We start from the raw sequence: 27,613 nt of genomic DNA on the forward strand, positions 1-27,613 counted from the left end.
AGTAGCCAACCATTGTAAGTGCACTCTTGTTTTGGTTTAATTGTATTATTTAAATAAAAGACTAACTACTTGCGGCATATTTCTCTCTTGTCAAAACATCTGGGTTCAGATTCAATAAGCACAGAAGAGGAAGAAGTACGGAAAATGATTCGTGAGTGTCTAGATTTGCATAAAAGTTATGCCCCAGTGCGTCAGAGATGAACAGCGATCCATTTCACTTCGAACCTGCTGAGGCAACAGCTGTGAGCTATTCTTTGCCTGTTCATGTTTTGAAATTTTCTAAAGATTACTTCTGCTTTGTTTTAAAGCTAACAACATATTAACATTCAAATACCGCCATTCATTTGTTTGTTAACCTTTTGTCTGATAATTGCTTTCTGGTTTTTCCAAGCAGCACCATCTCAAAATGGAAGATGGAGTGGTACATGTTTATGCAAATGAAAATGGTGAGCATTGCAATGGAGTTCAAAGTGCAGTAACAGTAACAATTCTTTGTTGAATACTTGATGACTGAGTATCCTTTTGTGTAATTACTTAGTTTTTTTTTTTTTTTTTTTTGCTATTATAGGAATATGGAAAGCCTTTTATTCATCAAAAAAAATATTTAAGGCTTGCTCTGATTTTTAACTCAGATGCTGTGGATCTTTTCCCTATTGCAAGTTCAACAAGATTTTTCACTGATACGCATCACCTCCTAGAACTTCTCTCTCGTTCGATCTGCATGCTATCAGAGAATGCAATTTCTTGGGGAGATAGCATTCTGCATTCTCCATTTTGCACTTCTATTTCTTAAATGTTCAACTATATCTTGCAAAATCCATTTGACATATATCTGAACATCATACAGAAATTCTGCCTTCATCTGCATGCATGAACCGGAAGCATCTCCCTCGCTTCATCAAATCAAAGCTAAAAAAGGAACCTGATGAGGTAGAAACTGTTTCCTCAACAACCCCCCCTCCCCGGGCAAAGTTTTTGTTTGAGTTTTTCAACCTACATTGGATGAATTCAAAATCAAGGCAATTCCACTTGAATGCCTTACAAAATTTCTCCCCCTTTTTAATTTCACTTTGTTGAAAATATATGACCCTTAAGGAAGTTTTTGAGAGTTTGGACTTGAGAGGGTATGCACTTTTATAGTTCTCTTGATTTATATTCGTCAGAAGAAAGCCTCTCCACCTGGGCAAAAAAAAAAAAATTATATGTGTTTTCACATGTATGTCCTTGTTCTACACTGAAGACAATTGCAATGCAGGTATGATCTCAATGTTGATTTTTTGGATGTCCATGCTGATTAAAGTACCTTCCATCGATTTGACAAGTTCAATCTTAAGTATAATCCTTGTCTCGTGTTAAAGCGACGACGTCCAGTGTTGCAGTTCAGCCCTTTCTGTATCTCCACGGCTGAGCTGTGTCAAATCGACGCCAACATCTCTATCATTCCTTCTAAAAACTTATAAAAAAAGAAAGAAAGTATAATCCTTGTGGACAGAGCAGACGCTGAGATATTCTTAAAGCAGGACAACCTTATTCAAGGTTTGGTTCACAATAACAGTTAAACCTACTGCTTGCATAATTTTTATGACTGCAAACTGGAATGGGAATTAATTGCTTTGGAGAAACTTATGGAAATAATGCTAGTTTCTGTTTGGTTTGACCTCCTTCATGTAAAGTTCCAAAGTTTGTTTAGAACATGACATAAACATATCATTTAGAAATCTAGATTTTCTTTTGCTTAAACTCGGTAAATATCAGGGTGAATGGTTTGACCCAATCCCAAAAGTGTTCAATAAGTTTTTATCCGTTTCTGGAGGTGGTTGCGTGGGAGCAGGGTGACAGGGTATGGGATGGGCCGGGAGTATAGCGACTCCCTCTACTCTTTGGGTATTTTACCTCCCGATTTGACCTTGGATTGGGAGTTGGATAGTGTTGAGGATATGGATCCGTCCCTAGCGATTTTGGAAGCCATTAAAGATGACTATCATCGGGGACTTAAGGCAGAACGTTCTAAGACCAAAGGGAGGAGGGAAGTTTTGAATTTGGCAAGGTCCATCAACTATAGTGATTCTAGCATGTCCTCCCGGCTTATGAAAGACAAGGCGCACATAGTGTAGGGTTTAGGGTCTCCCATAGGTTTTGGGTTTTTGACAGTTGAGTTTTCTTTCTTGATGTTGGCTATTTTGGTTTTCATGTGTATATTTCATATGTACTTAAGGACACCTTACACTTTTTTAATAAAACCTTTATTGCTTATTAAAAAGAAAAAAAAAAAAAATTTGAGAGGTCCAAGTGCATTTACATAAGCACACTTGGCAAAGCATTGATACTTGGGTTGGCTACATAAATACTTTCTTGTCATTTTACCTCAAGCAATATGTTTTTTAAATCCTTAATTATGTCTTTTCTTATAGCCTATCGGTCTCTTCTTATTAGCTAGTCATCATTCTCTCGGTGACCCATCTTATCAACATTATTGGAGAATCGTGCAATTGCTCAGCTTATTGCGAAGCGCTTTTTACTGTTCAATACTTAGAAAATACGTGAGAGTAACTTGCAACGAAAGATGTCTAATTTTTGCACAAAAATCATCTTTTGCTGCACTTAAGTTTAACATAAAATAAAAATTAAAAATTAAAAAAAAAAAAAAAAAAAAAAAAAAAAAAAAAAAGGGAAAAAGAAGAGATATTTGTTTGGTGTTTTAGATATATTTACAAGCACGGTCTCTTCAAAGTTATTGAACTCCTCGAACGTTCACAAATTATCTTTACTTGCCAACCAAGTTAGTTTGAAAGCCAAAAATTGATTGTGGATTGTTGATATTTGCTTTGTGAACTTTGTCTCAAATTTGAGCAATGTTTCTATATTGGTAGCATACTGCCAAATTAATCTTTCCTTTTCATTACTTATAAAAAAAAATAAAAAATAAAAATAAAAAAATAATAATAATAATAATAATACAAAACACACTGTAAAATTTAATAAAATAGATGAATTTTTGGTGTTTGAATAAGTCAAAAGTGTTCTGCACCCTGTATCGGCCAGGGCATATTACTGCTGCTTATATCAAATTGATTCTTTTGTATGGAAAAATTTCCGCTGTGTCATTTTTTTGATGTTGTCTTTGGTTTTGGATACAACTGCCAAAGTATTACATGTGATACACTCTTTTTTTCCTTAATACGCAGAAAGGGCCTAAATCAAACGACTTTTTTGAGTTTAGAAAGTATTACATGCGATACTTGCCATTTACCTACATACCAACTTCCAAATTTCTCTCTTAATAACTACCTTCACTTATCAGTTGTGCTGAGCATAAATCAGTAGTTACACCAATTAGACTCTTGTCTTTTCTTCTTCTTGGTATCTCAAAGAATTGGTCACTTGAATTCTAAAGAACTTACATGTCTGTCATTTTCAGATGGCAGAGTATAGGATTTCCATTTATGGATGGAAACAAAGTGAGTGGTATCAGCTGGCAAGTTGGTTTGTCAACAATGCTATTTATAGTCAGAATTCTGTATGGTTAATCCAGGTATATTATATTTTTAGCTTCTTATTCTCGTAGCTGCTGTTGTATGTGTGGCTAATTGTCTATCCACTTTGCCAGTACTTATAACAAGGTGGAGTTGGTCATGTTGCTGGTACCTCATGATCATTATAATTTCTATATGTTGAACTTAATTAGTTTGTATGAATGCATTTGGCATGGTCCTGAATGTGGTAGCAGCATGGCTGAACTGCCTCAAGTAGTTATTTATTTAGAATTTGTGTTTGATTCATGATTGTGGCAAAAAGATCATATGGAAAAGCAATATTGGACCTTTTGATGTTACTCCAAACTTTAGACTGAGCATATTTAACTTTCTTAAGCATATTTGCTCACTTCTTTTGTTCTGATCCAGACCTGGTAATTAATGAATCTCATGTGAAAAGATTATGTTTAAAAGTGATACTGGATTATTTTATCCTACTTCAAACTTTTTGGAAACTAAATGTTTGTATAACAATACAATTTGCAGCCATATGGTGACACATTTCGTTTGAACACATAGAAGATGAACTAGACATAACAAAGATTTAGACACAGTAATATGGATTCTACTCTATGTGGCAAAAAGATCTTGTTGAAAAGTTATATTGGACTGCCATGTTGCTTGGGACAATATACCCTGAGGCTGAGCAAACCTATGCAAAATATGTTTGTCCTGCACACATTTGAGCCTCATGATTTGGAAAATGGCTTAAGAAATAAAGGCTAAGCATAAGCCTCAATGGGGTAACTAGCGATAATGTATCACAAAATGAAAGTTGAGACTCAAAGTAAAGAAAAATGGCCTAATCTCATCTCTAGAAAATTTGCATGACTCTTCAACATTCATGACTTCAAAAAATAAGTGTGATATTAAAAAGGAGTAATTACTTTTTTCCCCCATGAACTACCAAAAAATGCGCGATGCCCCCATGATACCAACTCGACCAAAATAGAACATTCAACTACCAAAGACAACCGTTTTCCCCCCTTCCGTCAGTCAAAGGGGTTAAAACAAACGGTCAACGAGTCATGTGACCGTCACACGCCGTTTTACCCTCATTTTCTTCCTCTTTTCCCTCCATGAACTACCACTATCTTCCTCTTTTCCCCCCTGAACTACCACCATCTTCCAACATGTCCCCATGTAAAGCGGCACATGACCCGTTGACAATTTCTTTTGACCCCTCTAACTGACTGAAGGGGGGAAAATGGTTATCTTTGGTAGTTGAATGCTCTATTTTGGTCGAGTTGGTAGTTCATGGGGGCATTGCGCATTTTTTGGTAGTTCATGGGGGGAAAAGGTAATTACTCCTATTAAAAAATTATGATTTTTAGCATTCAGCCAAAAGAAAGAATAATAAGACTAACACAACGAAATAATTTCTGTGCTTCCAAATGAAATATGATAACATGAAAGTTTACCCTCTACAAAGAATGATTGGCTCAAAACTCACAAGGGTTAAAAATCGCCACATTGTTATTCTCAAGATTTTCTAATTCATCTATATCCTTCAACAAAAAGTCATGTTTATGTGACTAAGTGCATGTGCAGTAATTGTGCATGAAAGCAATTAAATTCTTTAGCATGAGTAGCATAGTGAACTAAAAATAAAACCTCATGCCAAGGAAACAATTTTTTTTTTTTAATAAACAAAATTAAGACTAAAAATAAAACAACATGAAAACAACAACATACATCAAACATCAAACTCCTCCCCCAACCTAAAACTTACATTGTGCCTAATGTAACAAAATGAAGCAAATAAGTATAGATTAAGAAGAGTACCTTGAGGTGATGAAAACAAAATGAAACTTTATTATCTGCAAAACGGGTTAGAAAACTAAAAACAAATAAAAACAAAAACACAACTTAAACTACGACGCAAACACTACTACTTCAATTGCAAACTAAGTTAAGGTGTTTGGCAAATCTTAATAAACTCATTTATAAGCTCAAAATCTTCAAAAAAATTGTTTCAAATATTTTTCTTTAAAAAAATTACCATTTTTGGAGTGATCAATTTTTGGTGCTTTGATACTAGATGGATGAGTTTTAATGGGTATATACAAGTCCTTAAAACATGAGTTATATCTATTAGTCTGGATTAGCATCCAAAACAGCATTAGTTATGTCTAATTCTATATCATGACTATTGGAATTCAGTAAACATGCCTCTATAGGATCAGAAAACATAGAATGAACGAATTTATCTTCCACCAAATTTTGGATCATGTCTAACTCATGAATTTCCTCATCATCATCAATGACAGGTTGCTTACAAATGTTGAAGATGTTCAACTCAACGGTCATATTTTTAAATGTATGCTTCATGATTCCATTCATGCAATTAATTAAAGCATTAAAAGTAGCTAAGAATGGTCGTTCCAAAATAACAGGAATGTCAGTGCTAGATAGTACTGCAATAGGTTGTACGTTTGTCCAAAACAATGAAATCCATAGGAAAATAAAATCTATTAATTTCCGCCATGGATAGGTGCAGAGACGACGTCGTTGAAGACGAATCCATGGATGAGAGCAAGAGGTACTTCGCTGTGTTGCTATCGAACAGGCTGATTTTTACGCCACTGGTGACAATTCAAAGCATGGAAACCTACGAGCGAGTGTGGCTTCATTCGTGGCCTTGGAGCAAGGGTTTTAGGAAGGAAGTGAAGTTGACAATTGTCGAGGTGTGGACTTCGTTGGGAGTCTGGGGACCCTACGGAGCACACGTGTACAGAGTCTATCGGGTCCTTGACGTTCTAGCCCTTTACAATGGGTCATATATCTAAAATGAGCCCAAAATAACTTTGTGTTGAACTCGGGCCTACCCAAAAGTTTTTCTTGCTCAAACGAATTTATTTAGAGAGACCTTTTGAGAAGGATAGGTGTAAAACTCAATTTTTACAGTTTTCAACGAGATATTGACATATCATTTAAACACACACTCTACATTAGACATGAAAACACTAAATTTTATACCAAAATACCAAATTTTTTTATGCTTATTTTTCTTTTTTCCTGCTTGCGAATGAGCGCAGAAGCTTATGCACTCCTGCGCAGGAGCTAGAGCTCCTGGGCAAGAGATGAGCGTAGGAGCTCTCTCGCACAAGAAAAGTTTCTTGCGCGAGAGCTCCTCTCTCTCTTTTGTAATAGTTGCCATCTCTTTTTCTGTGTATTCTTTTAACTCTAGCTTCATCTTTTTCATTTAAGTTCCCTAATCTGTGTACTCATTTCGCACAGTGACACTTATAATTTCAGCCTCAATTCGTTGAGTCCATGAATTTTTATGGAAACTTGCAATGGGTCATGGATCGAGGGAGAGATTAAAAATGTGGTTATATATTAAAATAGAATTTATTGTTTTCATGTCTATTGTATTTTGTGAATTTTGATAACTTATCTACGTATAATTGGTTGATGTAAAATGAGAGAGATTTACAACTCATCCGGATAGAAGGTATTCCTATTTATATTATTTTTTAGTGCATCATAGAATCTCGTAACTGTGAATCATAGGTGTTCAACTAATTCAGTGGATAAATATTTTTATTTAATATAAATTTTTGTATTTTTAGAAAATTAAATAATTCTCATATGAGTTTAATTATTGTTGGTAACAAATTAAACTCTAAACTTCTTATTGTTTTTAATTAAATCCTTTAAAGATATAAATTCATCAGGTAAGAAACCCCCAATTCGCCAAACCTATATGTAAGTAAAATATTGGTTGCTCCCGACGATGGAGCACTCTATTAGAGCGATGCCTACAAAATCCATTGTCTTATAAATGTCCACACATGTAGGGGTGAAAATGCAGGTGGATAATAACCACATGTATTTGCTATCTGTACCTAATTGCTATCCACATGTATGGATGCAGATGTAGTTTTAGAGTATACAAATGCGATTAATAACCGCATCTGCTTTCCCTTATTTGTGTATATATATATATATATATATATATATTACTTAATATAAATTTAATTAAATTCATTAAAATGACTTCATTTTGGATTTGACAAGTTTAGAATCTTAGGTGTATTTGATTTGAATAAAATGTAGAATGATATTTTACTTTTTTAAAAAATAAATCATATTTTATTCAACTTTTTTCAAATTTTATCTCACAAAGTCAAACCTCATAATTGACTCAGTGAATTAGAATAATATTCTGATTCAAAAAAATTCAACACCCAAAAATTCAATAACCTTATGTTAGGTTATTTTCACTATCATCTCAAAGTCATATCTCACTATATTTACTTTTTCTTTTATTTTCTTTAAGTAATCCAAATCTCGAATAATTTATGAAACAATGACATACATCTATGACTGATATTCATGAATTGTGTAACAAGAAAAATCTTAATTTATTCAAGCTTGCATATAGTAATAACCATATTATTTAAGCTTCCATATAGATTTGGATAGTAATCCAAAATGGCCATTAGCACGTATGCAGATATATAGCGAGTAATAATAGTATTTAATAATCGCAATAACCGCATGAATGCGAATACTTAAAAATGATAACCGCATTATGCAAATGAAAATGTCGCTAATAACTGCATCCACATCCGCCATTTTACCCCTACAGTCGCATCCTCAGAAAAATGAAAAGAATTGAAAGTGCTCATGTGGATATCTTTTTTCACAAGTTCTCGCACACACATTCACCTTTTGCAAGCTTTTTAAGGTGAATGAAAAACAAGAAGTGTGTTTTGGCCGGTCGTTTCTTTTACATTCAAATAGATCATAGCAGCATAAAAACGTTTTCTCATTACCATTAATGGTGGTGGTTTAGTGATCTTTAAGGTAATTTCAAAGAGATTCGATAAGTATTAGTGAAGGAGCAAGAATTAATTCTCAATCCTAATTAGCTTTTTTCTTTTTTCTTTTTTCTTTTCAAAATAAAAACATTAACAAATAATTTCAAAAGCACCAAAAACTCTTTAAAATAAAATAATTAATTAAAAAATTAATTAATTTTTTCTTTCTTTAAAAAAAAGGTTTTAACTCCCGGTCCTAGCTGGTTAATTTCCAGCACTACAAATGTGTTGCTATCTTGATTTTGACTCATCAGTCTTACATTAATTAACCTAGCCGTGAGATGTAGCTAAACCCTCTATGCATGCATGCCCAAATGCCTTTTTTCTCAATGACAGTGCATGGCTAGCTAGCTAGTCATGTTCAATTTTGTCTCGATCGGCTTGTTGGTGGGTACGTTATTTTCGGTACACGATATTGTAGATATTTTGAAAGAGATTGAGGAAGTGGCCGACATCAATCGCTGGATTGCTGAAAGATGAATTCTCCGGCTTTGTGTATATATCTTTGTGACTATATATAGACTAATTTTATATAAACCCAACCCAAAGAATATCAGATACGGACACACAAATTATAACCAAGTAATTACTAGTAAAGCGACAGCTTGTTCATATACGTGCACGAGTCTCTCTTCAAATCCGTGATGGCTCGGCACAGAAAGTGGCCAGATGCTGAGATCAGAGTCACATTGAAAATGATATCTGGAATTGGTTCGATTGACATAGCCAGCAATATCAGTGAGTCATATAATGCTAGGGCCTAGGGGTGGTGGTGGAGATCGACTTATGGTTATGGGTTACATATGGGCAAAAAGTTAGAAAAATCCTGGAATATATATATATATATATATATATATATATGTACGATGGAATCTTTTTATTCACGTAAAAACCAAAGGGCGCCACCTATAAAGTGCGTGAGGACTAGTACTGTACGCCGACAGGTAGCATCTTCCATTTATAGGCCGGACTGGTGATCTAGATCTACGGCACAAATTAATGGAGGTTCTAGAAATTAGATTTTGGAATTTAGCAATGTGGATGATCCCACGCTATATGGACGTATTTAGGTTAGTGGTGGTCCTCTTGGCCATCGACATAGCCTGGTCCTGGACTTCCCGCCATGGATAAAACTCTTGAGAACGAATACTCATGGGTTTGGACTGGACAAATTAAGGAGAGTAACGAGAAAGCAATACTACTCATGTATTCTTACTCTCTCTCTCTCTCTCTCTCTCTCTCTCTCTCTATATATATATATATATATATATGAGAAATGGCTCTTGGAATTATGACGTCTATCTCACTTACGTCCACCTCCGTTGAGTTGACATGCTACACTCATTGTTGACATTGTCATTTTGTTGTGGCCAATTATAATAAGTGTAACTATATAGTAACTATATATGGGCCGTTTAATAATTCCTTCCCCTCTTTTTTTCTCTTATTTTTACTTCTTTCAAAAAATATCAATTCAAAACATTCTTAATTTTTTTTACTTTTTATATTACATCAACAATTTTTTATTATTATTTAAAAGAAAAAAACTCACTACAATACAATTTTTTTTTTTTTTTTTCACTTTTTCATATAAATTTTTTTTACTTTATATCATATCAATCACTTTTAACTTTTATTCAAAAAAAAAAAAAAAAAAAAAAAAAAAAAAATCTCCATAAGTTGTTTTTATCCAAGTTGTCAGTCACTTAATTGCCACTTTGCTCAAGTTGTTGCTACGAAAGTCCTATATGTTGCACCAAATGATCAAGTACATATTTTGATGTGATCGATTCTTTACCATTTTAATTGTGAAATAATTAAGAGAAATATGAGTCCTTCTACACATCCTCCCCTCATCTCCTTATCACAATTTTATAATAAAAATCAAATTTTTTAAGAAAAAGAAGGTGATGAGGGGATGAGTGGAGGATCTTTAGTATTTCTCGAGAAGAGCATATTGTTTGCACAACTCAAGCCGTCTATCACTGCGGCATGGAAGGACTAGAAGCAGACCTCTGCACCACACATTCCATCGTCCCATTGAAATATTGAGCTGTCAAGTATTAATTCAAAGTCTGGACATATAATGAAGCTTCTGATGCCATGTAGAAAACTGTGTAGAAAGGTTTGCTATTATATATCTAGAAATCTATGATGAGAATAATAACAGGGAAAGCGGAAGAGTCGAAGAGGAGATATACGTATGGGCTACGGTTGTGCTAGGTATTGCGATTTTGTAAATAAAAAATGTAATTTTGAACCAAATCGCAGAAAATGAATTGTTTGGAATTGAGTCTTTAAAAAAATTACAATTTGAAAACACAAAAAATATGCGTTTTTAAATTGCAGGCAATAGCATGTTTTTTTGAAAATGCACAATTTCAAAATCTAAACCGTGATTTTAAAGGTCAAGCAGCGATCTTACCGAACACTTAAAAATCACATTTTAAAATATCAAACCCAAACGGACATCTTGTTTATTTAAGTATAATTAATTGTATTATATAACTCTCTAAAACAATAAGGAAATTAAGGAAATAAATATAAAGAATATTTCAATATCAACTAAATATTCCATATATTCTAACACAAAAGACATTCAACGGAAATATTATGGGACACGTCTGAAATAGTTTGCGAAGAAGATAATTAATAATGACAACGAAAATCCATGAAACAGAAAATCATGATACAAAAAGGTATAAACCCAATACTAACAGAGCATGTTAATGGCTAAAAAAAGAAAATAATTAAAGAAGAGAGCCAAATATCAAATTTTATTCGCACAAAAAAAAAAAATTAAAAAAGCATTGATATTTTTAAAAAATGTCGATAATACTGTCACCAAATTTCCACGAGCATCAACGATTGAGGCTCTCATTGATCTTGTTTATTAAACGCTGAGGATGGTACACCTGGCCTTTGTTAGACTTCTCCACCAATTAAGCTATTTCTTCCTTTCGAAGACGCTATGAAACCAAATTCACCGAGATTAACACTTATGAGTTTGTAATGTTGCTCAAATTAAATAAAAGTTAAACATTAAACACTTTGGTTGGCCTAAGAATTAACTAATCCTAATTTAGCTGCCGTGTTTGATCAATCCACTGAAATTCGCTTTTCCGCAGTTTTGGTATAAGCCATAGTTGTGACGCTAGCTAGATTATGGCATTGAATTAAGGTTGTTTTGAGTTTAAATATTACAAATATGTACAATCGTAGTTATGGTCATATAATCAATATATGGATCAATTTTTAATGGGAAGGATGAATCTATTTTTGAAGAGGGGAAGGAATCTATTGATATCGACGGAGTTTCACCCAATTTTTTTTTTTAATATATTAATGAGATTATTTATGCTATTAATGTAAAATCATGATGGAGAAAGAAAAGTACGTTTTAATTTGCTTAGTCAATGCATTCGAGATTCTGAGGAATAATGGGCATGCAACGCATGCAATTAATTGATCATCAACATACACATGGGCAAGATTATTATCATGAGCTTCCAAATAAAAACATATAGGGAGAATGGGTGTGAATGGCATTAGGCGCAAACGTCGATCATTGTCAATGAGATGATCTTTTTGGTAAAGGGAAAAGATAAATCGGCCACCTTCTCTTTCACAGGGTGTCAAGATCATTCCATTGGCAAAGATTCCGTAACAGGCACAGAGATGATTAGGCAACCCATGGCAGCTTTAATTGGTACGTCAACATGCTTGCCCATGCAAATACAAGGAGAAGGCTCCAAGCCTAAACCTCTCATCATCAGTAGCCACAATCATTGAACCTCCCCAACCCCTTGTCGATCATTTGCCACTTTGATCGGTTTTTCAAATTGAAGTGGATGCATGTCTCTCATCCCATGCCACACCATATGGCCTTCACACAACCCGTATACCTTTTAGCAACAATGGATATGATTGTTTAGAAATCAATCATGCATATCGTAAGAATATTCTGCTAAATAGATTTGTTTAGATCTCAATTAAGCAAGCATTTTCAAAATTTCAACCATTGGTTCGGAATTCAATATTTCAGATTTTGTCATATCCCCAGCTCCCACTTAATTAAAATATGGATAAATATAATACCTACCCAAATTACTCGTGGCAAAATTGTAATGAAAATGCTATTTAGTAGGTTATTATACAAGCGTCATGCAAGATGCGACAAAAAAAATTAGTCTTTGGACCAACACTTGAAATAAAATAATTTCATGACTAATTTTCTTTGTCACTAAATAGTCGGATTACTCAATTTCAATTATTTAATTCTAAACTAATTGTTGAAATTTAAAGAAATCTATTTAGTAGGATGCCCTAAATATATTTTGAAGAAAAATTTGGAAAAACTTCACTTACATCTCCTGATTTTGCATTAAACTGTAAAAAGTGTCAATTTAGAATTACTATCTTTCAGAAGTTAATTAACAATGCCAATACTCCCATCCAAATTTAACGTTAAATCTAATAGTTGATAAGTAAAATCTCCAACAACCCACCACTATATATGTATGTATGTATGTATGTATGTATGTATGTATATATATATATATATATATATATATATATATATATATGAGAGAGAGAGAGAGAGAGAGAATGATATTTTGGAGATTTCACTTCATCCGTTAGGATTTAACATTGAACTTAGATGGAATGATTGACATTGTAAACTTCTGAAAGATAATAACTCTAAATTAATATTTTTTAAGTTTAAGTATGTGATTAGAAAAGTGATGAAAGATGACGAAAGATAATTGAAGTTTTTCCAAACAAATGTGATCCCACGACAATGGCAAATGTTACTACAAGCAGCGTGGCAAGGATGCTAATTGAGCCCAGGCAGTGGATAACGTACATATTTAGTTCTGTCAAGGTAACCCATACTTTTTCTGTTACAAATTATTTTAGTAGCCATACGGCCCATACCCATATATATATATATATATATATATATATATATATATATATATGTTCACTGAATTCTTATATATATAATTCAGCAGTAGTTAACATTACAACTGGAATAATATATAAAGAAATTCCCTCTGTTATTTATTCAATATTAATGTCCTTATAGTAAAGCTACGTTAACTCTCAATAGTACGTAACATTCAAGCTTTGATCGACCGAAGCTCCACGTCATGGGAATTGTCTTGTATTTGTACAGCGCTGCCCTTGTAACGATATCGATGAGCACAGTATAAAAAGTATATTAAATTCAGGACCCCCATCCCTGCTATGAGAAAGTAGAAATTCTCCAGTCTGCCAGCGTTGAGATCCTTTGTCAACCAATCAGGCCGGCCATGCCCTCCGGTGTAACGGTGCACAACGTTCACCAAGAAGGTACTCAGGTAGCTTGATCCGGCAAAGGAACAAGAAAAAAGAGCATTACCAACGCTTGTCATGTGCTCAGGAAACTGCCTGTTGAAGAATTCAATCTGCCCGAGAATGTTGAACGCCTCACAAAAGCCCATTAGAATAAGTTGTGGGGCTAGCCACATGACCGACATCGGTGCAACCCCATGGGGATGAGGGTGTAAAATAGCCGAAGCCCTTCTCACCCTTTCGATCAACCCGGCAACAACCATTGACAGAATCGAAAAAAGAATCCCGATTCCGATTCTTTGGAGAAGTGTGATCCCGCCTTCATGTTTCGTGATCTTTCGGAGGGCAGGTACGAGGATGCGGTCGTAGAATGGGAGCCACAGTCCGATTGTGATCATTGATATGACTCCCATTGAACCGGCTGGGATTTGGAAGTTCGGGCCAAGGTGGCGGTCCATTTTCAGGGCTTGTGATACAGTAAATGTTCCTTGTTGTGTTATGGACGTGAGGCTAATGATACCGGCAGCCCATATTGGGATGATTCTAGCTATACATTTAAACTCTTCCACCTGCTGGATGCTGCACAGCCTCCAATGATCCGAACGAGTACCATCCGGCTTTAGTTCACCCTCTTCTATTATTGCAGCTTTATTTAGGAATCTGAGAGAAAAAACCCAAAAAAAAAAAAAAAAAGTTATTCGATCGGATAAGATCGATCATAAGCAAGCAAAGTACCCAGCTATTCAACTGTTTTTTTATTTTCTAATTCTTTTAATCTCTTGACAATGAAAGTTTTTCTTGAAAAGACGCCTAGCTCCTAAACATGTTGGCCAACAGTGCTTAATTAACTTCTTTTGGGTGTCCTTTAGCAATTACCACCACTCATTGCTAAATTTGTATCTAGGCATATGAAGGAGTTGCTGACTGATTGATTTATTACAAAAATAAGTTGTCACATCCAAGTCAACGTTGACTATTGAAACAACGTAAGTAAAGTGCGAATGCTCCATTATTATCTGACATCAGACGTTGAAAAACAAGCCACCTCCGTTCTAGCGTTTGGAATATTATCCATGGTTCTTTATCATTCACCACAAAATATTTCTCGTTTGAGTTAAAAGCACCTTTTTTTTTTCTTTACTCTTCACACATTTTCACAGAAATATTTTTAAAAATATACACTTAATTTTGTAAGTATAAACACTAATTTATAATTTTTAAAAAATGTATAAAAATAAAATAAAGAAAAAGGCCTGGTGACCACCGCCACATCTAAAGATAGTGACCGCACAATCACCTCTATTGATTGTGTGATCAACACAACAACAGACCAAAAATGATTGCACGACTACTCAAACCAAATTGAAATGGTCCCGTAGCCACTTTTTTTTTTTTATCAGTTGAGAGTAGATGAGGAACATTTATTTTAATTCCTGTATTTTATTTTTTATTTTTTTAGTAAAAAATTAGCTCTTCATTCATTTGTATTCTTTCAAAATAATTCTGTTTAGTATTTATTTATTTAAAAATACAATCAAATAATTTTCGTAAATAAACTCTAGAATTTTTTATTTTTTTTTACAAATATACCTTAAAAACATTTTTGACCTTTATATCACATTAAAAAAAAAATTTTAAAACCATTGTCAATTATACCTAATCATTGATAGTAGATTAAAAAAAAATATTATATACCATATTTTTATTTTATAATATTGACGTAATAATTCAAAAGAATTCTTTAATTTTTTTTAAAACAAATTAAGAACTAATCTAAACATACTTTCTAATATTAATTTAATAGATATGTTACCTGAATTGGTCGGTGAGAGGAAGCTTTGTCAATACAACCCCTTTCAACGGAGGATCATAAAAATTTCCATCTAACTCGCCGTCCGCTGGAAGCTCAATCCGGCGCTTCCTATAAGCCGCCACAAGAACTTGCACAATGCCGGAAAATGGGCTTCCCTCTGGCTTGACATGCACATAAATATTTGTTCCAATGAAGAATAAGATAACTGAGAAGAACATGCAGAGAGTCGGAATCCCAAAGCCCAAGACCCAGCTGACAGAGTCTTGGATATAAACCACCACAGTTAGAGTGAGCAACAAGATCACCGTGAATGTGGTGTAGTACCAATTAAAGAAGCTGGCGATTCCCTTTTTCCCTTCGTCAGTGGTCGGATCAAATTGATCCACACCGAACGGAATGCTGCATGGCCTAACTCCGGCACCGCCTATGGACAAAAAGCTTAGTCCCAATATTAAAATACCCAGTTGAGCTTTGGTAGGACCTATGCATTGACCCAAGTCTAGCCGTTGTTGGGTGCACGGTGGAGGAAGGAGCTCTGGGATCCAAGCCGTCAAAGTCACGGTCACCATTCCCTGTCGATTGATGAGGAAAAAATCATTGAATTTTTCTACTAAATATAAATTACAGAAGATTTGTTTAAAGATTTGAAGTACTATAATAATTAAGCTGCTTAAATGATGAAAGTGACATGTGATAGAGATGCTCGGCACGCGGACATATGCAAAAAAAATTAAACAAATAAATAAAATTAATCAGGTTCAAATATTTACAATTCGACTAAGGAAATCGCGCATGCACTCAATAAGGCATCATCTACATAGTGTTAGAATACACAATCAATAATTATAAATAACAACTATCTGAAATTAAATTCTCTATTATATTCTAATTAACACGAAGTAGAAGGCATTAGAACGAAAGATCGAAACCTTAAGAATTGGATAAGTACTATGAATTGTCACTGTTTAATCGATATTTCGGAGGAGTACTTCTTGGGACTGTAGAGTCTAACCGTCTACGTACGAGACTACGTCCGTCAAATCATGAATCACATGCATATGAATTCACCTAACAATAAATTTAACGTTATTGATGCTACGACATCATCCTCAATTATTTGATTGAAATCGGGTTCCACAAAGGAATTGGAGGTAGAGAGAGTGACAACCACCGGCCGCCACCATCGATCTTTAAAGTTTCAGGTACAACCAGACCAAAAAACAAAAACTGAAAAGAAATTTGAAAAGGAAATTACATATATTCCGTGCAATCTATATATATATATATATATTAATGGAAGAGAGAAGGGAGTGGCATATATACCAGAAGTAATGCGAAGGATGAAAAGGCAATAGTCCGGAACTTGCCCACATAGGCATCAGAGATGAAAGCACCCACCATGGGCGCAAAATTGGACACACCGGACCATATGTTAATAATATTGGAAGCGGAAACCTGATCCAAGTGGAGCTTTTTCATCAAATACACCATAAAGTTCGCCAACAATCCAAAAGTGGCCATCCTTTCAAACGTTTCATTTCCTGCACTCCAAAAAACTCCAAAACCTTTCCCGTCAGCTACATAACAAGTCTGCTACAAATTAAGTAAGCACTAATATGCGTTTTTTGTGTGTGTGTGTGTGTGTGTGTGTGTGTGTGTGTGTGTGTGTGTGTGTGTGTGTGTGTGTGAGAGAGAGAGAGAGAGAGAGAGAGAGAGAGAGAGAGACCCAAGATGAAGGGCATAGCCTTCCAACCACCAGGCTTTCTTTTGGTTGAAACTTTGACATCCCTTTGATCCTGTTCCTTTTCTAAGGATGATGGGTTTGAACATGTCCATGAAGGCATGTGGAAGCACTTGGCACTGCAGTGTAGCCAATACGAGCTTGGCTGTTTCCTTTTATCCTCAAGCACTGCCATTTCCCTTCTCTGCTCAGCTTCAATTTTCGCACAGCTATAAATAAAACAGAAGGGAGAGAAAAGCAAGGGGGGGGGGGGGGGGGGGCAAATGATTGTATGGCTGACGAATTGTGTCATAAAATTGCGAAGACAAAAGATGGACATGTTGCTATTTTCAGTCCTCCTTCTAGAGTCAAGAGTGCCACCACATGCACAAACTTGAGTACTGATCAATGGTGTGTTTTTATTTGGGCCTACTTTTGTTTGTTAGTGGACACGGGAACCACCAATTTCCTGAGATGTCAGATCACTCTGATGGGAGCTATCCGACCATCGGATCGATAATATTCCTGTATAAACACCTATCTCATATATTTCTATTCATATTGTATCCGGTGACTCCGATCGTCCGTTACTCATTTTGTTTAATCCATGGTATTTTATCCAAACAAAAAGAAAGAAAAGGAAAAAGAACTATTTATACTGTATGAGCAGTTCACAAATGAGTGAACGACCATGTTTGATCTTCATCCATTTGTGGACTACATGATTGACATGGTAAATCCTTTTTCCGAAACACCAAAATCTTATTAGAAGATTTCATCTTAAGGAAAGAGTTGATTCGGTGTACGCAAATATGAAAATTTCATCCAATCTCACACCAAGCTCTGGAACGAGAATGAATTCTCTCCTTGAATCCAAATATGTAGAATTAAGAAATTTATCTGCTTGAGTAATGATATAAAGATGATTCAAATGTTATCTCGCTTTTAAATTAATTACTGTTAGATCAAAATTAAATAATGATCATTTTAAATTTAATGATAATCTTATAAGGCACATGACATTTGTGAGGATTCTAGTCCTCTTTATAGCATTACTCTATCTCCCTAATTTTGTGTATAAATACCCTGACAACCAAAAAAACAAGTTTTTTCTGACCAACTGTTTTTGAAGTGCCAGGAGGCCTATAAATTCATTTAGAAAAAAAACTTTTTTTTTTCTTTATTTTCTTCTGTCTATCTCTATTTTTACATCTCAATTGAAAATCTAGGCGTAATCTTCCATCCCAATTGAAATATATAATGTTTTATAAATATCCTATACTTGAAAGTTGAAACTATCACTACAAACATAATGCCATTTAGAGTCATTTTGGGTAGTGTCGTTAAAAAACGACACTAATCCGACCACATCGTTTATTATTGAAACTAACAACGTCACTCAGTAGAGTGACTTCGTTTATAGCCAAACGACGTCACTCCAAATTTCTTAGGGAGTGCGCAAGATGCCCGCCCTCATTTTTACTCTCTCTCTCTCTCTCTCTCTCTCTCTCTCTCTCTCTCTCATACCTCCCCTCTGCCATCGTGCTCCGCCACCGCCTCTCCTCCGTCCGGCCAGCAGCTGCACGTGGTATGCCCTCTCTTTCTTTCTCTCTCTCTCTCTCTCTCTCTCTCTCTAAGGATCCATACATTCATGCAGTGTACTCTCCGGCCAGCCTCCTCCCCTATTGGTGTTGGTGCCGCTGCCGCTGCCGCCACTCCTCCCCACATTTCTAGAATCTTCATATTACTACTAGCTAGCTATTTGCTTTAACTTAGTTAATTTGCATTATATAATAAAATATTATTTAGTAATATTATTTTTGCATGTGCATGATACTGTAAAATGCATACATGCATGATGTTTATTGTGTTAGAATTGTCTGCAGAGTTCACTAAGAATACATTAATATAACTTTAATACATATGTTTAGACACCATTTCAATTCAAAAGTTTACGCTAATAAGCTTGGGTCTACTTAGGGATATTAACTATTCACTTTCTTTATATTTTCTCAAAGTGAGACCCAACACTCACATGTGCACTCACAACAGATTATACACTGTAAGAAAAGTAACTTATAATAGTAAGTGACAAAAGATCTAACTGTCATCATGTAGCATGCTTCCTATTCATTTAACTTGAAGAGCAAATACCTGCCCTTGAACCCCCCTAGGTAACCATTCAAAAGGAGGGAGATCGTGTAATACCTTGAATTTTAAGATATTAAATAAAATATCTTAAAATATGATTTAAGACCTAATAATAAAGCAAAATAATAAATATGAATATTTATGAAAATAAATATTCTTTTATTAATGAACCTTTATAGTTTCAGTTTGATAAAAGTTTAAAAGGATCCTAAACTTTGGAACAACGGAAATGAGGTCAAACAAACTCCGTTTTGGTCGATTCAAAAGCCAAAACGCTTGTCTCAAAGTCCTCTAGCTACCCTCCAAATTCCATAATTTTTAGACTCTATTTAGTACCCAAAAATATCCATGAAAAACAGTACATTTGATTTGGACGAAAATTTAGCATGAATAAATGGGCTCATTTTAGTTCTCCATGAACCTAGCCCCTAGTCCAGCCGATGGTACAACCTAGTCTAGCCCGGTTCACACACAGCTTTGGCTTGGACACAAAAGAACTCAGTTAGAGAATTAGTTTATCAAGTTGTAAACTAACTTCTTATTAGTTGAAGATATGAGATATTTGGCACTTAATGATTACTTCCTATCCTCATACATGCCTTGTCATAGCAGCTCAAGGCCAGATGCCTCATCCTCAACCGTGGATCAGGTTCCACTCAAATACATCCAACCGTTCAAGCTTCCTTAAAAAGATACAACCCCCTTTCGTTCACCTCTCCTTTCTTCTTCCTTCTTGGATCCTTGACAACGTAACACTCATCTAAACTTGCTGCCCAATAAGGAGTTCCAGCCGTTGGATCAAACTCACTCAAAGCAATCCTAGCCATCTAAATTACTATAAAAGGAAGGGCTCTCTCTCGGTTCGTTCGTCCCTCGCAAGTAGACTTGCCTTGCTTTTTCTTCTTCTCTCTGATTTTCTCTTGCAGTAAGCTAGCTTCATCTCTCTGTTTCTCTGCAAAAACTGGAACTCCTCTCTCTCTCTGGTTCATTCCTTTCTGTACACAACAACAACTCTCTTCTTCTCTCAATTTTCAGCAACAGAAAATAGAGAAGAAGTTCTCTAAGCAACAGTCCTCTGTCCTCCTGTTAGCCAAAACCCAAACACAAAACCAGAATAGTCTCCATCTTCTCTCTGTTCTAGTCCCAAACAGCAGCCCTTCTTGTGTCGTGCATTTGGTAGTAGAAGATAAGAAAAGGGAATAGATAAGAATAAAAAAAGAAAAGAGAGAACTCTCTAGAAGATCTCTCTCTCACGCCTCTCTTGGTAAGTTGTTCTCCTTCTTTTCTTTGTTTTAAGTACTCCCTTTTAAAAGGCTCGATCAACTACTTGGTCAAAGGAAAAGGTAAAATATTATAATAAAGGATAGAAAAAGAATAAAAGAAAAAGAAAAGAGATTAAAGGCAAAAGGCCCTAAAATGTAAAAAGGAAAGGATAAATTCGAATATAGTTTCTTTTAATATCTCAAAATATCATTTTGAGATATTTAGTAAGTTCCTAACTAAGGTTTTGATTTAATTTATGTAATTTTTAAGTTATAAGCTTTGTTTTGATGTTTTGGTAATTTTATAATTTTTTATTAAAGTTATCTAAAGTTTTAAGTTATGTTTTTAAAACGGGGGTTTTCAAAGCGGGGTGATTAAATATAAAAATACGCCGTTATAATGCCTGAGTAAAAAGTCACTAGTTTATAAAAGAGTCGTTACGCTGCCCAAATATTTTTAAGTATTTTAGGCGTTATTGATACTAATGTCGTTATTCTGTCCGAATTTTATAAGAATAAAATAAGGTTACTATTCTAATCACTTGTTTTAAAACATAAAGCTCATTATTTATATTTGGTAAGTTATTATGTTTATTTGATATAAAAATAAATAAATAAATATATGATTTTTAATGTTAAAGCTTTTATAATGCAATTTTAAATAAAACGGTTATTTTGGTCATTATTTATAAATGCTGTTATAATGCCCACATGAAATATGTGGCATTATAATCTATTTTATATGTCGTTATAATGTCCAAACGACATTATGTTATTTAGATATCAAAAGCGATAAAAAGAATATTATATTATTATGAGAATCGTTTTAATAATAAAAGATGTTTACACACTTCAATAAATGTCGTGATAAAGTCCACATAAAATATTAGTAATGAAATCTAATTGGACTAATTTTATATGCCGTCGTAATGTTCAAGCGAAAATAGGAGATAATATTTAAATAGAAAATTATATTAAGGATTAAAGGTCAGAAATTATAATATGATTAAAATGTATTTTTAGTGAATTATACTAATTCACTATTTGCTTGCATTATATATGTATATATTGCAGTGATTATATCTATGAACGCTTTCATGAAGTCAGAAGAATTACAGTAAGTATTTCTTACTCACTGAGGATGATACGTGTGGTTTAGTCTTTAATGACTAGTGATTGATGTTTTATTTAATTGTATACATATGGTTTGACATTTGTTATGTTTAACATGCCTTGGTTGGAATTATGTATATGATGTTGTTTGCATGATTAAACTGTGGTAAAGTTATGAGTTATGAATGGGTTAAGAAAAAGGCTGGAGGTTTAGGTACCGAGGCGTCAGTGAATTGAGTAGACCAACGGATGAACTGAGGTTTACGTACCAAGGCGTCAAGCAATTGACTAGACCAACGGGTAAACCGAAAGTTTAGGTACCAAGACATCAATACACTGATAAGACCGAAGAATAAACCAAAGGTTGAAGGAATAATAATAACAAAGTTGGCGGGCACAAGGCCCACAGAGAGAGCACAAGGCCCCATAAAGATGATAATAAGCTGGCGGGCACAACGCCCACAATGAGAGCACAAGGCCCCGTGGTAGACTAGCGGGCACAAGGCTCACAGTCGAGGCACAAGGCCCTAAGAACCAACAAGCTTTACAGTTTAAGGAGCACAAGGCTTATAAAGAACCCCTTAGCTAAGCACAAGGCTTTAGTAAGATTGAATGCAAGTATATGACTTAAGTAAATAAAGAGTTAAAGTAAATAAATGAATGTGATTAAATGTATGTGGATATAACTGTCATAATTTGATTGCATTGAATATGGTTAAATAAATCAGTGTATCACTGTGGTTGAGGACCGTTGACTCACTCAACCACAGCATGAGATTGTGGTGTTAACCACAATCACGTGCGAGTTTCTACAGGAATAAAGGAAGCAGCTTAAGGACGAGACTTTTAGCGTATAATCAATATTTGGAGAAAACAGTAGTTATGTATTTATTAAGTGCCGCATGTGGCACATATTGTATTATTTTGGAATGTAATTATTATATCATAATAAAAGGTTATTATTTTTATATTAAAGTTATTCAGTCAGCTCTGATGTGTCATTGTTAAAGAAAAATTATATTCCATTGTTAATTTATAACTCTGATGAGTTAGTAATGTCACGTGGAAATCGAAAAATTTTCACTTACGCTTTTTGTAAAAGCAGGGCGTTACAAATCGAAGCATAACCATTCAAGAAGACCGCTTCTCCCTCCCTCCTTCCCTCTCTCTCCCCTTATTTTTCTTCAACCACCTTTCTCCCCTGCATTGATTTTTTTTTTCCCCTCTTTTGTGGGAGCTTGGACATTCAATTTACCACCATGCATGCGCCCCTCCGCTAGCCTCCCAACCCTTTGACCCACTACAGGCCGCCCTCCATCCAACCCTTCCAACAGGGTGAGGCCCATGCGCCGCTCCCCCTGGCGACGTGAGATCTCAATTCTCCCACCCCTCCTTAATTTGTACCTAAGCCCACCCTCCTCTCTTTGCCTTGCTTTTTATTTATTTTTTGGGAAGTTGGAAGTTAGATCTACCACCATCCTTTCATCTCTATTGTTTACGCGCCTTTCCATTGGCCTCCCCACCCCTGATCCACCATGAGCCATCCGCCATCCAGCTTCTCAATCTACCAGTGCGTGGGCCCTACCGACCAACGCGTGAGGCCCTCGCACCGCTCTCTCTGGTGGTTTCAAGATGCAACTATTCCCTCCATGAGCCTGCATTATAGGCGACTATACACTCGAAAATCTAGGGATGAAATGAATAACTATGCCTCATAAACTTGCTAATTATTGCATTGTATCTTTGTTAGGCTTAGTTACTGTAAAAAAAACTACAGCATATTGTTTTTTCAATTGTCAAGATTTAGTTTTAAGTATTTTATAAGAAAGAGAGAGAAAATGAAGTTAAATATTGACCATTGAAAAAATTACAGGACTTATACTGTAGTTTTTTTACAGCACCTAAGCCTAATCCCCGCAAGTATTATCCATTGAGAGGATGAAGTACTTCAAACAATTATTAATATAAAACAACTCGTTACAACATTAATGACGCAGAAGGCATGCCCTTTTTTCTTAGCTTTTATAGATTAGTCTAAGGTAATTTCAGGTGTTGATCAATATCTTCCAATCCTAGAAAGGGTCTGCTTCGACCTTTACACTGGCCTTGTAAGTTTGTAACGATATTGATGAGCACAGAACAAAAAGTAGACCAAATTCACCGCCGCCAATCCGGCTATGAGGAAGTAGAAATAATCCAATCTGCCAACATTAATATCGTTGGTCAGCCAGTCGGGCCGGCCATCCTTGCCGGTTACATTATGCACGATATTCACCACCAAGCTATTCAGATAGCTTGCCCCGGCAGATGTGAGATAGAATAGTGACGTGCCTATGCTCCTCATGTTTTCAGGAAATTGCTTGTTATAAAATTCAATCAGTGCAACTGTGTTGAATACCTGACAAAGGCCCATTAGGATCTCCTGCGGCGCTAACCACATGACAGACATGGGTGCGACCCCATCCGGCCCAGCATACGACGTTGCCAAAACCCTTCTCCGCTGCTCAACCACTCCGGCGACCACCATTGTTAGAATTGAGAAAACATTCCCAAACCCTATTCTTTGGAGAGTTGTCATCCCCTCTTCACGTTCAGAGTATTTTGCAATTGCCGGTTGTAGAATGCGGTCATACAATGGAAGCCATAGGCCAATCGTGACAAGTGATATGATACTCAGTGAACCGGCAGGGATTTGAAAGTTGGGTCCTAGGTTCCGGTCCATTTTCAAGGCTTGTGATACGATGAATGTTCCTTGTTGTGACATGGAGATGAAGCTGATGACACACGATGTCCATATTGGGACAATTTTTACTGGGCATTTTACCTCTTCAACCTTTTGGATGCTGCAAAGTTTCCATGGAATTGTACAAGAACCATCCGGTTTCACTTCCTTGTCCTCTATCAAAGCTGCTTTGTTCAAGAACCTATTTAAGGAAGTAAAGTAGCAAGTAAATCCCAAAATGAGTTATTAGTGGATTTAGTAGATTATTATGCTATTGCTAATTGCTATACAATTGGGATGACGTGGCAATGAAAATTAACAATCGATTGTTCTTTGAAAAAACTTCACTTACCACTCTTGATCTTTCACCATTTTTACATTCATACCCTTTATAAACTTTAAAAAGTATGAATTTAGTATATTTATCTTTCATTTTTTTTTTCAATTCCATAAATCCTTTAGGACTTTCCGTTAAATCATGTCAAAATTCTCAAAATACCTTTTTGTTTTTTTTAATACATATATATATATTCTTTCAAAAATTCATGTACGGGTATGTTTGCAAATTCCTTTAAATCATGACTAATGCCTAAATCCTAAATCCAACGCCTAAAATGAGAGGTATTTTAAGAATTTTGACACCCTCTGTTAAGATTTAATGAAAAATTCTAACGGATAAATGAAACTGAAAAAAATTGAGAGATAAATATACATAATTGACACTTTTAAAATTTTATGGGTATGATTGCAAAAATGATGAAAGATCAAAGGTGGTAAGTGAAGTTTTCATTTTTCTTTTGTACTAGCCCTTATTAATTAAAATACTGATTTTTACTATCATGTCATGTCAATTGTATACGTGATAATCATATAATAGTCTACTAATTAAATAACATTACTCATTACGCATGTACCATTAGTAGTTACCTTAACTCTTCGGTGAGGGGGAGCTTTGAAGCTACACTTTCCTCCGGTGGAGGATCGTAGAAAATTCCAACTACCTCTCCATTAGCCGGAAGCCTAAATCGGCGCTTCTTGTAAGCTGCTATAAACACCTGCATAATGCCGGAAAACGTGGTTCCCTCTGGTTTAACGTGCACGTAAATCTTAGTTCCCGCAAATAGTAAGATAATTGCGCATAACATCAGCACTGTCGGGATCCCGAACCCCAGGGACCAGCTGACGGAGTCTTGGATATAGACCACCAGGGTTTGGTTGACCAACAAGATGACAGTTTGTGTGGTGTAATACCAGTTGTAGAAGCTGTTGGTTCCTTTTCTTCCTTCAACAGTGGTTACATCAAATTGATCAATGCCAAAGGGAATGCTGCACGGCCTGATTCCGCCGGTGCCAATGGCTAACCCGCTTAGGCCCACAAGTAAGGCTCCCAGTTGGGCTTTGGTGTAGCCAATACAGAGGCCCGGTTGTTGCTGCTGTGAAGTTATGCATGGCGGAGGGCGCAGTTGCGGCAGCCAGGCTATTAATGTTATTATCACCATACCCTGCAATATTTGACAGTCCATTAGGCGGATCAAAAGTGTAAACGGCCCTCCTTCAGTCCTTTGTAATCTTTTTCTTTCTTTGTTTTCGAATTGGCCTAAAACAAACGTAGTGATCGGCACGTTTTGATGCGTTCACTGTTTAATAATAGTAAAGCATCAAACATATACACACAAGTAGCCAAAATTAACTATATTTGATATCGGTTTATATCCGTAATAAAATATTGAAAAATAATAAAAATCATTTCGCCCTACATCTGCGTACAACGGATTTGCAAACTCAAAGATTAAGTAGTAAAAAATATGAACTACGAATGTACAATGGAGTGATGTCTAATAGCTCTCTAAAATATTTTGCAATTATAATTTTATTTAGATTGGAACTATCACACTCTTCAATTTCGGCTCTAAAATTGGCCTCTCTCTAGCTCTGTCTCTCTCTAGCTTCATCGATCTCTACCCACCATGTTTCCACTCTTCTTTTTTAATTTAAGGAAATATGAATGAGTAATCCAATATTCCACACAAACATTTTGCAAAAATCTTACAAAGCTTATGTGACAGGTCTAGTATGCTACATTTTTTTTTCATACAATTATTTTACAATGCTGACGTGATAACCCCAACAATCCATAGATTAGTCATTGTGGAAAAAAAAAATCAAATAGTCGGTTGAGACTAGCTACTACGTTAACATGTATTGTGAAATAAAAATATGGTATATATATCCGATGCTTATTAAACCTTTACATATATATTAGCTTTATAAGATATTTGTATAATGTTTATGTGATACGCAACGTTACTCATACTCAATATGCCTTCCTTTATTGTACAATTGGTCCACATATGCGTGTTCATTCTATAGGAACCACTAACTTAGGGGATTAAGATCCTAAGTTAGGAGTGACTAATGAAAGATGAGTACTATTTAATACTAAATACAACACTTCATTTCACTTGGATTAATGTGGCAATTTCTATCAATTTTTAAATATTTTTATTTTTATTTTTTTTATCAATAACTAATCTAAGAGTTAGCTGGATCATTGTTACAAGCATTAGTCCATCAGCCAATAAAATAAATGGTGGAATGAGGGTGAAAAAAAAAAAAGTACCGCGAGAGATGCGAAGGATCCCAAAGCAATGGTCCGAAATTTGCCAAGATAATTATCAGCAACAAAGGCACCAATTATGGTCGCAAAATTGGAGGCGGCGCTCCAAATGTTGAGAATGTTTGCAGCGACCACCTGATCCATCTGAAACTCCCTCATCAGATACACCATGAAGTTTGCCGTCAGCCCATACGTTGCCAACCTCTCCATCGTCTCGTTTCCTGCATATCTAAATGTTGATCAGTACATATGTGTGTGAAGAGAGAGAGAGAGAGAGAGAGAGAGAGAGAGAGAGAGACCTAAAATGTAGGGCATGGCCTTCCATCCGGGCTTTGTTTGGATTGCGCTTAGCTCCGACAAATGGAGTACTCCGTCTTCTTCCACTAACTTCTGTTCTAGTGAAGATCGCGCCGGCTCCGAGGACGATGACCAATATGAACGAACGCGTGGACTGCGTCTTCCACAGCAGCACGACCAGAAGGAGCTTCCCCATTTCCTCTCGTTCCCTACCGCCAT

At 35.4% G+C, this 27,613-nt stretch overlaps 2 protein-coding genes and 1 non-coding gene across 3 annotated transcripts; 1 reads left to right on the top strand and 2 right to left on the bottom strand.

The window, feature by feature from the left end:
• Window positions 1–1,315: 1,315 nt before the first annotated feature.
• On the top strand, window positions 1,316–1,434 carry LOC133859040 (small nucleolar RNA snoR134). The gene has a single exon (XR_009898705.1). It is a non-coding gene; the product is annotated as a small nucleolar RNA snoR134 (small nucleolar RNA).
• A 12,046-nt stretch (window positions 1,435–13,480) lies between these two features.
• Window positions 13,481–17,474, bottom strand: LOC133858421 (protein NRT1/ PTR FAMILY 2.13-like). The gene is made up of 4 exons (XM_062293891.1): window positions 17,239–17,474; window positions 16,836–17,053; window positions 15,513–16,084; window positions 13,481–14,359 (listed from the first exon to the last, which is right to left on the bottom strand). The coding sequence occupies exons 1-4, from the start codon at window positions 17,426–17,428 to the stop codon at window positions 13,486–13,488; spliced, it is 1,854 nt and encodes a 617-aa protein (XP_062149875.1). The 5' UTR covers window positions 17,429–17,474; the 3' UTR covers window positions 13,481–13,485.
• A 6,379-nt stretch (window positions 17,475–23,853) lies between these two features.
• Window positions 23,854–27,613, bottom strand: LOC133858616 (protein NRT1/ PTR FAMILY 2.13-like). Its single transcript, XM_062294092.1, has 4 exons — window positions 27,397–27,613; window positions 27,101–27,318; window positions 25,408–25,982; window positions 23,854–24,682 (listed from the first exon to the last, which is right to left on the bottom strand). The coding sequence occupies exons 1-4, from the start codon at window positions 27,611–27,613 to the stop codon at window positions 23,854–23,856; spliced, it is 1,839 nt and encodes a 612-aa protein (XP_062150076.1).

Source organism: Alnus glutinosa, chromosome 1 (assembly GCF_958979055.1).
Source record: "Alnus glutinosa chromosome 1, dhAlnGlut1.1, whole genome shotgun sequence".
Taxonomy (NCBI): Eukaryota; Viridiplantae; Streptophyta; class Magnoliopsida; order Fagales; family Betulaceae; genus Alnus; species Alnus glutinosa.

Bases quoted from the DNA above. Each gene is read 5' to 3' on its own strand.
- LOC133858421 (XM_062293891.1), bottom strand. From the start codon at position 17,428: ATGGCAGTGCTTGAGGATAAAAGGAAACAGCCAAGCTCGTATTGGCTA. The intron at 17,054-17,238 runs GTCTCTCTCTCT...TTTGGAGTGCAG, and splicing joins GGCTATGCCCTTCATCTTGG to GAAATGAAACGTTTGAAAGG. The intron at 14,360-15,512 runs GTAACATATCTA...TTTTTCTCTCAG, and splicing joins CCTCTCACCGACCAATTCAG to ATTCCTAAATAAAGCTGCAA.
- LOC133858616 (XM_062294092.1), bottom strand. From the start codon at position 27,613: ATGGCGGTAGGGAACGAGAGGAAATGGGGAAGCTCCTTCTGGTCGTGC. The intron at 25,983-27,100 runs GTACTTTTTTTT...CAAATATTGCAG, and splicing joins GATCCTTCGCATCTCTCGCG to GGTATGGTGATAATAACATT. The intron at 24,683-25,407 runs GTAACTACTAAT...TTCCTTAAATAG, and splicing joins CCCCTCACCGAAGAGTTAAG to GTTCTTGAACAAAGCAGCTT.